The sequence below is a fragment of the Podarcis vaucheri genome, assembly GCF_965113315.1.
Source record: "Podarcis vaucheri genome assembly, chromosome: 4".
Lineage (NCBI taxonomy): Eukaryota > Metazoa > Chordata > Lepidosauria > Squamata > Lacertidae > Podarcis > Podarcis vaucheri.
In genome coordinates, this window is record NC_138762.1 from 86,626,792 (window position 1) to 86,643,639 (window position 16,848).

The 16,848-nt window shown below is 45.0% G+C and overlaps 1 protein-coding gene across 1 annotated transcript in view; it reads right to left on the bottom strand.

Moving 5' to 3' along the window:
- PCCA (propionyl-CoA carboxylase subunit alpha) overlaps nucleotides 1–16,848 on the bottom strand; it is a 225,490-nt gene that overhangs the window by 51,441 nt on the left and 157,201 nt on the right. Inside the window, exon 21 of the mRNA XM_082218633.1 lies at nucleotides 8,315–8,368. Within this exon, the coding sequence (XP_082074759.1) occupies nucleotides 8,315–8,368 (54 nt within the window). The remainder of the gene's footprint in view (nucleotides 1–8,314; nucleotides 8,369–16,848) is intronic.

Consider the following 16,848-nt stretch of genomic DNA (forward strand, 5'->3'; position numbering starts at 1 on the left):
CGAGCATTGGAGGTCCAACTGGCGCTGCAGACGGCGAGGCTCGAGGAGAGGAGGGCTCAAGATGCAGACAAGAAGGGGAGAACCACTCAGTTCCCCAGAAAGGTACCAGGATTGGTGCAGAAGTTTGGGGGGGACCCCAAGGATTACCATGCCTTTAGGACTGAAATGCAATATGCCCTGAATGTCCAGTTTGATGAGTTCCCTGATGAGGAATCTCGAGTTGCTTTTGTAATTGGGCATCTTGAGAAGGGCGCGCGAGACTGGGTTCGACCCCTGATGGCAACGCACAACGATATCCTAAAGGACACTATGAAATTTTTTCGTGCAATGGATATCATGTTTTCCAGCGACGTTGAGGAAGGGGCGGTGCGCAGACAGTTAATGGCTTGCAAGCAGGGAAGCAGATCTGTCCGTGAGTACTGGACTGAATTTACCATGCTGATTCACAGATTGGGGTGGGATTTATCGGCAGCACCCATTCAGATGCTATTTGAAGAAGGTCTTTCTTCAGCTGTGAAAGACGAGCTGGCCAGGAGCCCCAGGGCGGTGTCTATGGATCAGCTGACCAAATCGGCGCTGACCATTGGAGCGCGCCAGGAGGCAAGAGCCTTGGAGAGGCGGGAAGGGAGAGGGGAACGTTGGAAGGAGTTACGCATTCCAGACATTCCTGAGCCAGCTTTCCCGCCGGCAGAGCCGATGGAAATCGGAACAGCCCGCGCGCGCGCAGTTTCAAAGCCCAGTGAGGGGGCGAAGAAGGAGGGAAAGGGAGCCCGGAAATGCTATCTCTGCCAACAGCCAGGCCACTTTGCCAGAGTCTGCCCCCAGAGGAAGGAATGGCAAGGGATGGTGGGAACTGTTGAGGGGGAAGAGCAGGGAGAAACGGAGCAGGTAAAAGCCAACGCCTGGTTGCCATCAGGGCACTGCAGCCAGGCCAAAGAGCAGTGAAAGTGCCCCTTCCCCAAGTGCCAGTGCCAGAAGCTCCTCGACCGGCTCTAGTGATTGAAGTGTCGCTAGAGCTGCAAAATGGACACCCCCTAAAAATAAAGGCACTGTTGGACTCAGGCAGCTCCTGCAATTTTATGAGCAAGGAGTTTGCTGCTGAACACCAGATACAGACTATCCCTTTAAGCAACCCCCTGCAGGTGACCACGATCGATGGCAGGGAACTGTTGGGAGGAGGAGTCAGCTTGCAGACCATCCCAATGATAATGAGGGTGGCAAGGCACACAGAACTGATAGCGTTTAATGTGGCCACCTTGGGAGGTGCTCCCATTATTTTGGGAATGAGCTGGCTAGCCCTACATGATCCGCTGGTGGGCTGGCATCAAAGAGTGGTTTCCTTCGGTTCCGCACATTGCTTAGAACACTGCAGGGGGGAAAAGGGGTCAGCAGGGGCCCAAGCCACCCTGGCAGGGACTGAAGTAGTGGAGAAGGGGAAGGTGCCACCACAGTATGCTGATCTCAGCGACGTGTTCAGCGAGAAGGAAGCTGACCAACTACCTCCGCATAGACCCTTTGATTGCCAGATCAATTTACTCCCTGGAGCACAGCTTCCTGTAGGCAAGTTGTATGCCATGTCAGACAGGGAAATGCAGGAGTTGCGAGCGTTCATTGACAAGAACCTGAAGAGGGGCTTCATCAGAGAGTCCAAGGCAGCGGGGGGTAGCCCAGTGTTTTTTGTGGACAAAAAAAACACGGACAAGCCGAGGCTGGTATGTGACTTTCGGGCCCTAAATGCAGTGACAGAGCCGGCGGCTTTTCCTATGCCCAGGATTGATGATATTTTGACCAGGGTGCGGAAGGGAAAGATTTTTACAAAGCTGGACCTAAGGGGGGCGTACAACCTGATACGTATAAGGAAAGGGGATGAATGGAAGACCACCATGTTCACCCCTTTGGGGGCATTTGAATACTTAGTTATGCCTTTTGGATTACAAACAGGCTCCGCGTGTTTTCAAGCTTTCATGAACCACGTACTGGGGCCTTTGCTCTACAAGAATTGCGTGGCCTTCTTAGATGACGTGTTGGTGTATTCGGAGAATGAGGAGCAACATGTGAGAGACGTCAGAGAAGTGTTGAGCAGGCTGCAAGCCAACCGACTGTGGGTGAAACTGGAGAAGTGTCAGTTTCATACCAAGGAGGTGGAATTCCTGGGGTACCGCTTGTCAGACAAAGGGTTGGCCATGGACCCCGGCAAGGTTCAAGCGGTGCTGGAATGGAAAACACCCAAGACCAAGAAGGATGTGCAGAGGTTCCTAGGGTTTGGAAACTTTTATCGTAAGTTCATCCGCAACTTCGCCCACCTGACGGCGCCCATCACGGACTGTCTCAGCAGCAAAAAGAAGTTTGTTTGGACGGGGGAGGCGGAGCGAGCGTTTGAGGAACTGAAAAGGGCCTTCGCCTCTGGCGAACAACTTCTACATGTGGATTTACAAAAAAAGCTGAGGGTCGAAACAGACGCGTCGGACCGAGCCATAGGGGCGGTGCTTCTTCTGCAGCCGGGGAAGGAGGGGTCGGAGTGGCGACCGTGTGCCTTCTTTTCGCGGAAGCTGAACAAGTCTGAGAGGAACTACACGGTGTACGACCGGGAACTTCTTGCAATTTATGAGGCCTTCCGGAGATGGAGGCACCTACTAATTGGTGCACAACAGAAGGTGCAAGTGTGCACGGACCATAAGAATCTAGAGTATTGGAGAACTGCGCGAGTGCTCAACCAACGGCAGTTGAGATGGGCCCAGGAGTTCTCCAAATTTAACTTTGAGATTTGTTACGTACCAGGCCCGGAGAACGTTAGGGCGGACGCTCTCTCACGCAAACCTGAATATTTGGAGGGAGAGGGTGTACCCGAAGAGACCCATGTCATTCCCGAGGACCGCTGGGTGTGTGGGGCGGCATTGGTGGGGCAAAGGGAACTGGTAGAGGGAACGGGGCAGGATGTATACGCCCAGGACAAACTCAGGAGTCTTAGGAGGGAGGGAGACAAACCCGGGGGTTTTGAGGAGAGAAATGGGGCGTTGTACTACAAGGGAGCGTTATACATACCTGAAGGGGAATTGAGGGAAAAGGTACTCAAGCAACTGCACGATAACCCCACAGCAGGGCATTTTGGGCAACACAAAACCATGTGGCTGGTTACCAGGGAATTCTGGTGGCCCAAGGTCAGGGAAGATGTGCGTGAATATGTGAGAGGGTGTGACCGTTGCCAACGAGCCAAGGGGGAGAGGCGGGCACCGGCAGGTTTATTAGAACCACTACCCACGCCGGAAAGACCGTGGGAGGCAGTGGCAATAGATTTTATGACTGATCTGCCCAGGTCCAAAGGGAAAACAGCCATTATGGTGGTGGTAGATCTGTTAACCAAGATGGCACACTTTATAGCCTGCTCACATGCGGTCACAGCAGAAGAAACCGCCAAATTGTTTGTGGAAAATGTGTTTAGGTTGCATGGCGCCCCCTTGAGGGTGGTTTCGGACCGAGGGAAACAATTTACTTCCAGGTTCTGGAGGAAGCTCATGAGCTTACTGCATGTAGAGGTTAATTTCTCTACTGCCCGTCATCCAGAAACCAACGGGCAGGCGGAAAGAGCTAATGGTGTCCTCCAGCAATATTTGAGGTGTTATGTTAATGACAGAGAGAATGATTGGGTGGAGAAGCTGGCGTTGGCAGAATTTGCTTACAACAATGCAGAGAACGTGTCCACGGGAATGAGCCCTTTTTTGGCCAATCACGGGTGTCATCCCCGAGCCTTCCCAGGGGGGGAGGGGGAGAACTGGAGCGTTCCAGCAGCAGAACAGTTCGTTGAAGAAATGGAAGCGATCCATCGCCAACTCCAACTTAATTTAAACCGGGCGAAGGAGGAATATAAGAGGCAGGCAGACAAAACCAGAAGGGAAGGGGAAAGCCTTAGGGTGGGAGACCAGGTGTGGCTGTCCACCCAAGGGTTACCATTTAAAGGAGGTTGTAAGAAGTTAAGACCCAAAAGACTGGGCCCATTTGAAGTCACGCAACAGGTCAACCCAGTGGCTTTCAGACTCCGGTTACCGAACCACATGAAGTTGCACCCAGTGTTCCACAGATCGTTGCTGTCACCGTATATAGGGGACAGAGAGGGGAGGGTCAATAGGGGACCAGCGATGGAGGAAAAAGAACACAGCTACCATGCAGCGGAGATCCTAGATTCCAGGTGGAAAGGAGAGCAAGTAGAGTATTTGGTAATGTGGGAAGGGGAACCGGAGTCGGAAAACACCTGGGTCAGGGCAGAGGATGTAGATGACGAGGTTCTAATTGAAACTTTTCATCAGAGATTCCCTCGAAAACCCCAGCCAGTGGCGAGGTTCCGGAGGGAATACTTCGCCACCACAGACGAAGAAGAGGAGTTGGAGGGGTTCTCTGATTCCGAGGTGGAGGAGGATTCAGCGAGTCGGAACAAAGACCGATGGAGGGAGATGTTCGAGACGTCGGAAGATGAAGAGGATTCGTTTCGGGGTTTCAGCTCCTCACCGCCCAGAGGAGAGGGAGGGGGCGGGGGGGAAGGGGGCCCTGGAGGGGAGGTGGATGTCAGGGAACTGACCTCAGAGGGAAAGGAGGTGATAGGGCTCCCAGAGACTGGGAGAGACTCAACAGCCAAAGCAGGGACCAGCAGGGGGAGCGCGGGGTCTCTGGAGGAGGATCTCAGGGATACTGAGAGAGATGCAGCAGCGCAGGCAGGAAGCAGGGGGGAGAAAGGGGTGAGAGACACGTCCAGTGAAAATAGTGGGGAGGTGTCAGAAGCAATTGCAGGGAGACCCATGCTTCGTCGGAAGCTGTCACGTCGTGAGTCCAGGAGACGTGTTTCCGTTAAGGAACTTCTTTGTTGGAGGCGTTTCCGCAAACAGCCACTGTCGGACCCTAACAGTGACTAGAGCAGACATGTCTGAGGAGCTCTGTCACACACAGAGGTTTGTGGGGCCGCACAAACTCTGAAGGGGCACCATTTTAAGCACAAGCAGCTAATCATCCCCTAAAACTAAGTTTCCAGAATAAAAAATATTCCACGCTCAGACCATATGTGTAAAAGCATTTCTGAAAAAAATAGAAATAAAATGTCTCCCAAAATAAAATGGCATTTCAGATGCAAGAGGAATAATTAGTAGCACTTTGCAAAAATTTAAAAAATAAAAAAGAACCAGGTAGAATTTGAGGGTAGTGTGTATTTAGCAACATCGGTCTATCCTAAAAATAAGGACTTCAATCTTAAACAATAAAAGTGGAGTAATATGAAAGTTGCATATATTTTCTACATGCCAAAATCTGCTTCCTTTTACAGTTGCAAACATCATATATTACTAAATTCATAAGGAGCCCCTAGGGAAACCCAAGTACAAAAGCAATCTCTGACTAGGCCCATGCCACACACTGGACAATGTGGTCAAACGCATTTCATATCCAGAGGGAGGAAAGGAGGGGAGAGAAGAAAGCAATGCGACTAGAACAGAGTCACAAGGCAGATGGCCAGTTTTATTAATCTGACCTTATTTGTCCAAGACCAGATCAAGAGAACTGCTAAATGCACTGATGCTTCAAAATAATCCACAAACCCTACAAATCTTAGATTTGCATATTTAAGATAAATACCAGATCCATTTGGAATTTCTATCAAGGATTTTGAAGGTGTCTAATAGTCTTAATGACAATTAATCCAGGGTGAACACTTTGTACGGTCTTATGCACATCTTAAAGCAACTGCTCTATTGGGCTAGGAACTTTTCATTCACTATACATGTTAAGCGTACAGAACCGTGTGTCAAAAACAGTCTTTGTGTATCATCCCCCATGACCTCAGATGACGATGCAGCACAAGCTTCATCTCTTGCTAATTAAACGAATCAATTAAGAGACTATTGTTGCAACTGTGTAACTGCTGTTCTATAGTGGCAATAACAACCCCACAGGGAGGTCTTTTACTACATTAAAATGCTGTCCTCTACAACTCCATCTGATATTATTAGAAACAGTTATTTGCGTCTTGCTGTCATATTAGTAGCAGCAGCAAATTATGGAAATATGCAGACCAGAATGGTCCCAGTATGAGATCAGGTTTGGTTTTCAGCCTCCAAGGGTACAAATGCTGAAAATTCCAAAGTTCCCCAAAGTTCATTAATGGAACTGATAAATTTACCAGCACAGCAGCCATTTAGATGCTAGGTAAGGGTCACACATTTGCATACTTTCCTGCTAAGCTGATACAATTCAACTAGATAAATTATCATATTAAGTTTACCCTCCTGAGTTAAACTGATGGAGTTCAAAATTGTTTTCGATGGTTGTCATTAATCGCTGTTACATCTTAAATGCTTGCTTTGAAATCTAATTGTGGTGGTGTGCCAAGGGTCATATTAATAGCATACTTCATGCTAAAGCTTTGTAAAAACATGTTTATTTTACTGATATCACTGAAGCTTAAAAGAATAATGAGAAATGAAGTATATTTATTATCAATAAAAACTTAATTTAAAATGTACTTTGTGAGATTTAAATTAGGTTTATCTATTTCATTTTTATTTTGTTTCATTAAGCTCCCTGGTTAAGCTTCAGAAACCATATAAAGGAATATTCTTCTACAAGTCAAGCTGCAGTGGTGACAATCCTGTTTTAAAGAGGCAGGGGTATTCATTTCTCCTCCACTGTCTGGAGAGGTTCAAATTATACCACATGCCTAAGTATGGCAGAACGCAACAGTTTTAAAACCATACGATATGTTTTTAATTCCTTCCCAACCAACCTGTCTTTGGGCAGAACTATATATGAATGTGTGAATATGTGAGCAATCATCTGATGGCTACAACTAGAGAATAGCTGCAGGGCCAATGAGGGTGGGGGGAAGCTAGTACAAATTACCAGGGCCCAGCCGTCCAGAAGAGGACTAAAACTGAACAGATGCAAGTCCAAATCTCCAATCAGGCATAAGGCTCAGGGCTGATGCAAGGATAGGGGTAGGGGGGGACTATGCATGCCCAGCAGTCCAGAAGAGGACCTGACTACTACGTGTTTTATGTAACCCTTAACAAGATAAATATTTCATGATCAATGCACACACAATTCTGAGCAACTTGCACATTTGTGCTGTGAACAGAGCATTTCCAAGTATTCTCGACTCTCTATGAATATTTGCTTCTGCACTTTGACAGTATTATACTGCAAACTCATTTTATTATGTGCAGCTGCACTTGTATGTTTTTGTAATGTGAACACAACCAAGTTGTGTTGCACATATAATTTTAACACTTACAAGTGTATGGTTAGTTTAGCAACAATCAATCATGTGGGTGCAGAGAAAAAGGAAAGGGGAGATTAATATTTTCCCTGCATGCTGCTTTCCCTCTGAATCTGCCCTAAAGTTGATTTTCTTCCAGCATAATTCCAGATGTTCTCCATCAAACAACCTTCAAGATTTCCTTGAGGAGGGCAGTAGGGGGAAAGTAGCAGGTGAGTAAAGCCTAAAGCTTTGATATTAATATTTTATTTGGTTTCAAGTTTCAAAATGGCATCTTAATACTAAATAATTATAATTCTGTTTAAAATACTAATGACTTCCCACTCACCCATCCTTGATGTTTATAAATGTAATTACAAACAACTGCATTTTAAAGTTCCCACATATCAAGTTTCATCCTCTTTAACAGGTTTCTTAATCTAATCTAATATTTTCTTTCCTTGAACTTCAAACCCCACTAAAGCTGATCCTCCTCTACTCTGGCTCTGAACTTCCTCTTTCCAAAGTTGATTTTCCACAGAAGCATCCTTCAGGATTTTGTTACATACATTTGCATGTAATATGCAACTCTGCAGATATAATGTTTTGAGCATGTTGGTTCCAGTTTCAAAACAAACAAGCTGCATAAACAGTTGAGCTGTGTTAGGGAAGCCCAACACACAATGAGTTTCTCTCTCTCTCTCTCTCTCTCTCTGTGTGTGTGTGTGTGTGTGTAGCATTAAAAGTAAATTTCTATTTTAATCACAGAATGACAAGGTTGAATTTAGGTTGGATTTTCGTTATAATGGATATTGTTTTTATACTGTACATAGTGTATACTGCTTAGAAATATTTAAAACATTAATTGGTTCAGAAATGCATATTATTATTATTATTTTATTATTATACTGCCCTATACCCACAGGTCTCATGGTGGTTCAAAATAACCTAGTGTTGCTGTTATTTCTTAATTTATATGCTGCTGAATTGCCAAGTTGGGTTCTAAGCACTTCACAAGCATAAAACTGATTACAAAAAGTCCACATACAAACACACACAGAGAGAGCAGATATTAGTACTCACCACTGTGCCAAGGAACTGAATGCTAAGATTTCCACCTGCATCACGGGAAAGGCACTAGAAGAAACCAATGAACAGCAATTACATTATGTTCTATAAACAGAAGCGATAGTTGCCCCCATTCCAGAGTGCTAGCAAAGTTACATTTTGTGAGACAAGGATACATATACACAAAGTTATTTACTTCAGAAATAGGCTGAGTTTGCATGCAACGCTAAGCCTAACCACGGCTTAACATGAACAGGTAAATGTGAAGGTATTCATGCTAAAAACTGCAGCCACTTTGCTACTCACCTGGTCCCGCTACTGCCGTGCTAACCAGTTAAGCCACAATTTGGCTTAGTACTGTGTCCACACCCAGGCTTGTGGTTTGCATTTCACAGACAAACTAGGAGCAGTAAGTCATAGAACAAACCTTGGCTACAGCTCATGATTATCTCTGGAGCAAGGCAAACCGTAAGCTCGGGTTTGACTATAATGGGTTGCAGGACAGCAGCAAAGAGGGAAGTGGCTCTAGGTTTGGCTTAGCCTTATGTGCAAACTGACCCAGGACTCTACTTGGAGCCAATACAGATTAGCGGTTAGAGTATTAAAGCTGAAGAGATGCAAGTCCAAATCTCCAATCAGGCATAAGGCTCAGGGCTGATGGAAGGACAGGGGTAGGGGACGACTCTGCATGCCACCCTGAACTACTTGGGGGAGGGGCAGGGGGTGCCATCTAAGAGGGCCCCCCTAATTTTCAAGGATGCATGCACCAGCCCACTCAATTGGGAGGGCAAGCCAGCATGCCTGGGCAGGGTGATGCAGTAGAAGTAGTAATTCTCAAGATCCTCATTTACACTTCTCCTACAAGATTAACATTCTTATTAAAAAGCAGGTTCACCTCCACTTTGAAACAAAGATGAAAAATCGCTCATATTCAAAGCAAGAAGCCCGATCCTTCTGTTTTCACACAATAAACCATTAAGAGGGCAGAGACTAGCGTAGAATATATTAACAGTAAATTGGACTACAAAAGTCATGAACGGCAAATGTTCTTTGAGAAGTTTTGACATATGGTATTTTAATTGTTAGCTCCTTATTTTCCACATGGTATTTTAGTCTCACCATAACCCTGCAAGGTAGATTATGCAGAGAGATAGCAACGAGTTTCACAACTTTCCAAGGATTTGAATCTGAATTCCCCCATGCCAAATTTAATATTTAAAATTACAGGAACATCACTTTATGTAATTAACCCGAAAAAGCATAAAGCCTTGTAGGGAAATGTTATATAAATGTCTGTTTATGTTCACGTTTGAAGCAAAAAATAGTATGTGACCTGCGTGTTTGTCCATGTCTGAGGCCTACTATACCACTGGCCATAACTGCTTGGTGAAAAGTTCGGAGTGGAGAAAGAGATCGTCACTTTGGCAATTTATTACATGGAAGAGGCAGATTCAGTCTAATAGGTCTGGGTGACAGCAGACTGGCTGGAGGCCCTACTCAGTTGGGAGTTAACTGACGGTGAGGAACACAGTTGACATTGGTCAGCTGAGGAGTGGTAATAAAAGGAGTTGATGAAGGGTGTGTAGAGAACTCCCCAGAGAATATTAATACCCAGTGTCATATTAATACTTGTCTGGTAAAGATCATAAGATGGAAGCTGGTGTTAGTCTGAGAGGCTGCCTCTGAAAAGTCTTAGCAGAGGAAGGTTAGACATGTAGGGTTTTTAAGTCAGCCAAATCAACCAAGCAGCCAGAAGTACAATCCGGAGGCAGTTTGTCCCTAGCCGCTGGACTGGGATGTGGGAAAATTTGGCTGGGGTGGAGGTTTAAGGAATTTGGCCTCAGGTAAATAAAAGCCACTTAGAAGCTGCTGTCAGTGCCAGTGTATCTTGAGTCTCCACAAACTGTCAACGAGCACCTTCAAGATCCCAGTGTAAATATCAGTATTCCCTTATATACATAATAGCGAATCTTGACTCTACTTGGTGTCCATCTCATGCCTAAGCCTACATCACGAGCTACTAGGAGGTCTCAAAAATAATCTGTGAATTGGTAGCAGTGAAAAATTTGAAAAGCACAGGTGCTTAAAGCTATTTAGATAAAGTAAGGTGGAGGAACAGGTATCCGTTACATCTATGAAGTTCTAAACACACAGGAAAATAGAATAATTGCAAAGCTATGTATGTTATCTAAAATATTTTAAAGATCTGCAGCACAGACAATCTGCTCTGTACAAAGCAATGTTTACTGGCAGCAAGTCTTCCTTCTAGACATCCTCTATAGCAGGGATCAGCAAACCTTTTCAGCAGGGGGCCGGTCCACTGTCCCTCAAACCTTGTGTGGGGCCAGACTATATTTTGAAAAAAGAACCAATTCCTATGCCCCACAAATAACCCAGAGATGCATTTTAAATAAAAACACACATTCTAGTCATGTAAAAACACCAGGCAGGCCCCACAAATAACCCAGAGATGCATTTTAAATAAAAGGGCACATTCTATTCATGTAAAAATATGCTGATTCCCGGACCGTCTGTGGGCCGGATTTAGATCGCAATTGGGCCGGATCTGGCCCCCGGGCCTTAGTTTGCCTATCCATGATCTATAGCAACACTTTATGAAGCAACACCTTCTTCAAAATCTCTTTTTCTCAGCTGATGGGTCATTTAGTGGCACTCCAATCTTTACAACCACAGGAAACATAGGAGAATGTGCCAAGTCTTGACATATTTCAACTAAAATGATTAATGGAGTGGAAAATATGGGAAACAAAATTTCATACAAAAATCCTGACATTTATGTTTATAAGGGAAACAGGAATATACACTTTTCCCCACAGACTGGGAGAAACACAATCAAGTTTTGGAAACAGCAAAGGAGAACAAAGTACCAGCTGCTTACAATGAAGCAACCGTATGCCAAAACAAACAGGTACAGAATACTTGATAAGCTGTCAAAATTGAATCTAATTTTTTTAATGGAATGACCTTCTCCCACATTAAACATCTTGTCATTGATTTCACCACCACCCCAGGTTTTGCAAACTAGTCAGCAGCACTGACTGGGGTTTTTCCCTGGTTTTGCAAAGTACTTACTAGTAGGAGCCATTTTCCAGTCAGGGTGGGTTGGGAGTAGGAGAAAGAAGGGGGGAGAGATAAGGCAACAGGTCCTTGTTATTTAAAAAATGAGTAAATGGGAGATGGGGAAAAGAGAAATATAAGAAGCTAAGGAAGGAGAGAAAGAAAAACAAAGAGGGAAACAATATGTGCTTTAGTGGAGGCAGGGACTAAACTGAAGGATGAAGGAGAGAGAAGAGACATGCAAGTCAACCAGCCACATATCCCTGTCCTGGGTGCTCGAAAGGGATAGAACCCAATAAGCAGATGTCTCCCATGCAAACCCGAGACCCTGCATTGCAAATATGGTCCCCTGATGAACCAGTTCATACAATGCTGGCTCCAGAGGGAAAGCTCAAGGGAAGCAGAAGCTGCTGCTCCATCTCCTTGTACTTGTTACTGCTTGCATACTCAGAGAGGATGAGTGAACAGGAACAGTGTTAGAAACAGAGATGTGAAATCTAGGACCTACATGGCACCTTAAACCTAGGTTATGGGCACAACAACAGAATGTCTAGGCACACTTTTTTTTATATAACAAGAATACAAAGCTGAAAAGGAATGGACTGCAGCTAAAATATTATGTTCGTTTTTCACATGGTCTAGTCCTTCCCCTGCCCACCCCCCTAATATTCTTAAGAGGGTCTCTTCTCCAGTCTTCCAAGAGTGGCTGGAAGTGGGGGAGGCAGAAAAAGGTCCTCCTTTCCTTCCACTCTGCAGTTTTAATCTGAAATCTTAGGCGCAGTACTGCGCCCAGAGCTCGCACTAATGAGATTCCCTGTTGCAAAATGTGCCTAGAACAATGGGAGTTTCTAACACTGAAGAGGAAGCAGAAACATCCTCCAAATCACCTGGAAGACCGTGTCAGGACTTTAGCGCTCACTACCTGTAACTGAAGGTAAAATTCAATGTATTGTGGTACACAAGTTTTTTTTTTTTTTTAACTGCCTACCACCCACCCCCTGCTTTTATTAGATGTTATTTTGTTGCTGCTGCTGTTAGTGTTGTTTGGGCAATTAAAAATATCATTATTAAAAATAGAGAGAGAGAGAGAGAGAAAGTGCACTACTGGTTAGTTCAGTTGGTTAGAGCATAGTGCTAATAACGCCAAGGTTACATATTTGATTCCCATATGGGCCACCTGCATATTCCTGCATTGCAGGGGGCTGGATCAGAATTCCCTTCCAAGATCCCTTCCAACTCTATGAATTCCCTTCCAAGATCCCTTCCAACTCTATGATTCTATGAATAGGCAGGGACAACAAGGAGGTGTTGCAGCAGGGCCAGAAGGCTCTGGAGATTGACAGCAGGGCCCCTGCAGGTTGTGGCCTTTGGCAAGTGCCCAAAGAAGCCTACCCAGGAACAATGCTTTTGATTTCAGGGGCAGTTTCACATTCAGATTGCATACTTTAATTCATTCAATGTTTTTTAAGGCTCTTCTGGAGCTGAGGCTACATTGTGTGGCTTAGAAACCTTGGCATCAGATTCCACTAATAGATTCTTGTCTGGAAAACACTGCAGTTGTTGAAAAGAATCCAGATATTTGTAACAGCTAGCATAGGCCTATTTCAACAGGATTTATGACTCCTCTAAACTTGTTGAGTGCCCTAATCAACACACATTATCTGAAATACAAAAATCAGAACACTTCAAGGTGTGAATGGAAAAGTATGATGTACTTAATGAGCATACAAGAAATGCTGATTATGGAGCAGCTGCAAAGTGCCAATTATTTAGCAACTCTTGCTATACAAGCAATGTTGACCTTTCCATCTTTGCTCTTGGCAAATTTTGTTTAGTATAATTTGCGACACAGCATCCGAATTTGTACAGTAGGGCAGGAAGGAAGGAAGGAAGGAAGGAAGGAAGGAAGGAAGGAAGGAAGGAAGGAAGGAAGACCTATGACACTTAGGGTGAGAACCTGAGAGAGGGAAAGTTTGCTTTGGTGGTGACAGAAGGAGGAGTGTTGTAGCAGTATTACTGTCTTCCACAGGACAGCATGGGATGCTCCTCTTCTAGGTAAAGGTAAAGGGACCACTGACCATTAGGTCCAGTCGTGACCGACTCTGGAGTTGCGGCGCTCATCTCGCTTTATTGGCCAAGGGAGCCGGCGTACAGCTTCTGGATCATGTGGCCAGCATGACTAAGCCGCTTCTGGTGAACCAGAGCAGCACACAGAAACGCCATTTACCTTCCCGCCAGAGCGGTACCTATCTATCTACTTGCACTTTGATGTGCTTTCAAACTGCTAGGTTGGCAGGAGCAGGGACCGAGCAACGGGAGCTCACCTCGTCGTGAGGATTCGAACCGCTGACCTTCTAATCAGCAAGCCCTAGGCTCTGTGGGTTAACCCACAGTGCCACCCGCGTCTCTGCACCTCTACTACTGGGCCTTAATTTATTATCTTGTGGCCCAGCTGCACACAGTGATATCAGATGATTCTGCTAGGATATGTCTGGATGGGCAAGTAGATACGAAGATGCTGCCGCAATTTCAAAAGGCACAGAACTGACACTGACAGCCTAAGGAAACTGAAAGCAGAAAAATGTTCATTCGTAATTATATTGGAAATTTATGTTGTTTCACAACCAGAAGAGCTGCTGGCACAACTGTTATAGATGAATTATTGAGCTTTATGGAGACAGGCATGAAACCATGCAACAATTATGCTAAAGAATACAATGAACATAAAATTTGATTTAGTAAACCTATACCCCACTGCAGGTTTTTCTTTAATTGATATACAAGTGAGGTTAAATGGTTAAATGCAAACCCGTGTTGCAGTGCTTGTTCTCATAGGTTTTCATCTGAAATTCGAACCAATTTCTTCTAGATTTAGAGAGCCTCAACAGTGGAGTAGATTTAGAGAGCCTCAACAAGAAAGAAGAAGAAGAAGAGTTTGGATTTGATATCCCACCTTTCACTCCCTTTAAGGAGTCTCAAAGTGGCTAACAATCTCCTTTCCCTTCCTCCCCCACAACAAACACTCTGTGAGGTGAGTGAGGCTGAGAGACTTCAGAGAAGTGTGACTAGCCCAAGGTCACCCAGCAGCTGCATGTGGAGGAGCGGAGACGCAAACCCGGTTACCCAGATTACGTGACTACCACTCTTAACCACTACACCACACTTGTACATGATTCTTGACCTATGCAAGAATGAATTGTGCTATCATTCTCTTCTGAAAAAAAAACTATTTTCAAATCCCACTCCTCTGAAGAGTGCAGCAGCAAATTACAGAAGCATCATTTAAAAGAGGAATAACTACATTACGGTGATGTGGGGAAATGACCCAAAGACTCAGTCAATGGGCTTTTCTACATCTCATCAGAGCTGGAAAGTAGGCAGTAATAATCAGCCTAGTAATTACCTAGAATGAGGAATGGGAATACCCAGATGACAAGGATATGATCATATTTTTACAGCTGAAGAGAACAATGAAAACATTATTTCGGGGCAGTCAGATGAGAGTGACAGTGACTAACAATGTTGCAAATGTTTTTGCTTCAAACAATGAACACAATTCAGCCAAGGATTTTTTTAAAGTATTAACTTTGCAGAAGTGTTTAACTTTGGCAGGGTTATGCCCAACATTTTTTCCAGTGCCTAAAAAAAACATGTATATTACTAAAACTGATTAGGCCCGACAGGGCAAGAACCAGCACCTGGCATCATTGGGCAGCTGTCAGGGACCACGTGTCCCAGCAGGGCCCACAGCTGAGGTCTGCCCTGGGCCCCCATTAAAAAAAGCCTGAGCAGAATTGGACAGCTGGGTCTAGCTACCATATTCCCACAATGCCCTTGATATGGGAAATTAAATTGCAGCTAGACTCAGTCACTTGCTGGTTCTTATACTTGGAGCTTAGAGTGTTTGGTGGTTACAAACAAGGAGAGAATCCAAAAACAGAGGAGGGGGTATCGCCAGAGATCACTTTGTCCAGGACTCTCTCAAACTTTGGCCGGGCGCTTCCCCAAGCAGGCACAGTGCCCACGTGCAAGAATGTCCCTTAAGCTTGAAGAGAGCTCTGTCATATTCCCCGGTGGGCACAAAAGATGCCCACCCTGGCACTCCTCCTATAGTCTCAGACAGCTCTTCCTCTCTACGCAGGCAAATCAGGCAAACTGTGGAGCTCCTGGAGCTTGCCTGGGTAGAGTAGAAGCGACGGATGGGGAATATGGAGATATGCACACAGTCCTCTCATTCTCTCACATCCAGCTGTACTGCTGGGTGCACACACCACCACACTGAAGAGGGGAGCACAGTTTTGTCAAGTTCTATAGGGATATCTCCATGCGCAGGGAAAATCATAATAATATGCAATAACTAACACAATAAAATAAAAATAAGGTAGTTCTTGGTATGAGCTTATAGTTATCTGAAGAAGTATGCATGCACACGAAAGCTCATACCAAGAACTAACTTAGTTGGTCTTTAAGGTGCTACTGGAAGGAATTTTTTTATTTTGACTATGGCAAACCAACACGGCTACCTATCTGTAACTATAAAAATAAGGGACAGCTAAGAGGTGCTTTGGATGCGGGTGGTGCTGTGGGTTAAACCACAGAGCCTAGGGCTTGCCGATCAGAAGGTCGGTGGTTCGAATCCCCATGACGGGCTGAGCTCCCGTTGCTCGGTCCCTGCTCCTGCCAACCTAGCAGTTTGAAAGCATGTCAAAGTGCAAATAGATAAATAGGTACTGCTCCAGTGGGAAGGTAAACGGCGTTTCCGTGCGTTGTTCTGGTTCGCCAGAAGTGGCTTAGTCATGCTGGTCACATGACCCGGAAGCTGTACGCCGGCTCCCTCGGCCATTAAAGCAAGATGAGCGCCACAACCCCAGAGTCGGCCACGACTGGACCTAACGGTCAGGGGTCCCTTTACCTTTACCTTTAAGAGGTGCTTTAGTAGGATTCTATAGCATTTGTTCTCATCAGACTATTGGTTATTTCCATCATATAAATCAGTCCTTGCTCTCCCACTATTAGAACCAGAATATTCACTAACAGGGAAGCATCTTCAGGCCAACAGGGCAATGAGAAGCATCTTAAACTGCTTACACATTTTACCCATTAGACCAAGATATTTTAATAAAGTGAATATGGTAGATTGGTTCTTATGGAAATGATGCTCCTTTGCATATTTAGTAATGACAGGCATACATATCAATTACATGAATTCATATAAATATGGATGATTTTAAGCCATACTGCTGCTAATAGTGCCCTGTAACTTGGATTACCCCAATTGCCTCGATTTAACATTAGGATATAACAGTGAGTCAGTTTAACATTTTATTCCCAAAGAAGTCATCCCGCCTCCAGGACAAGGATTCTCCGATGACACCAGTAATTGTAGACCCTATCTGAAAATGAATTGAGATCTCACCCATCACTATGGTGGGTAGGAAAGGCCTAACAATAACAATCCATCATGGGAGATC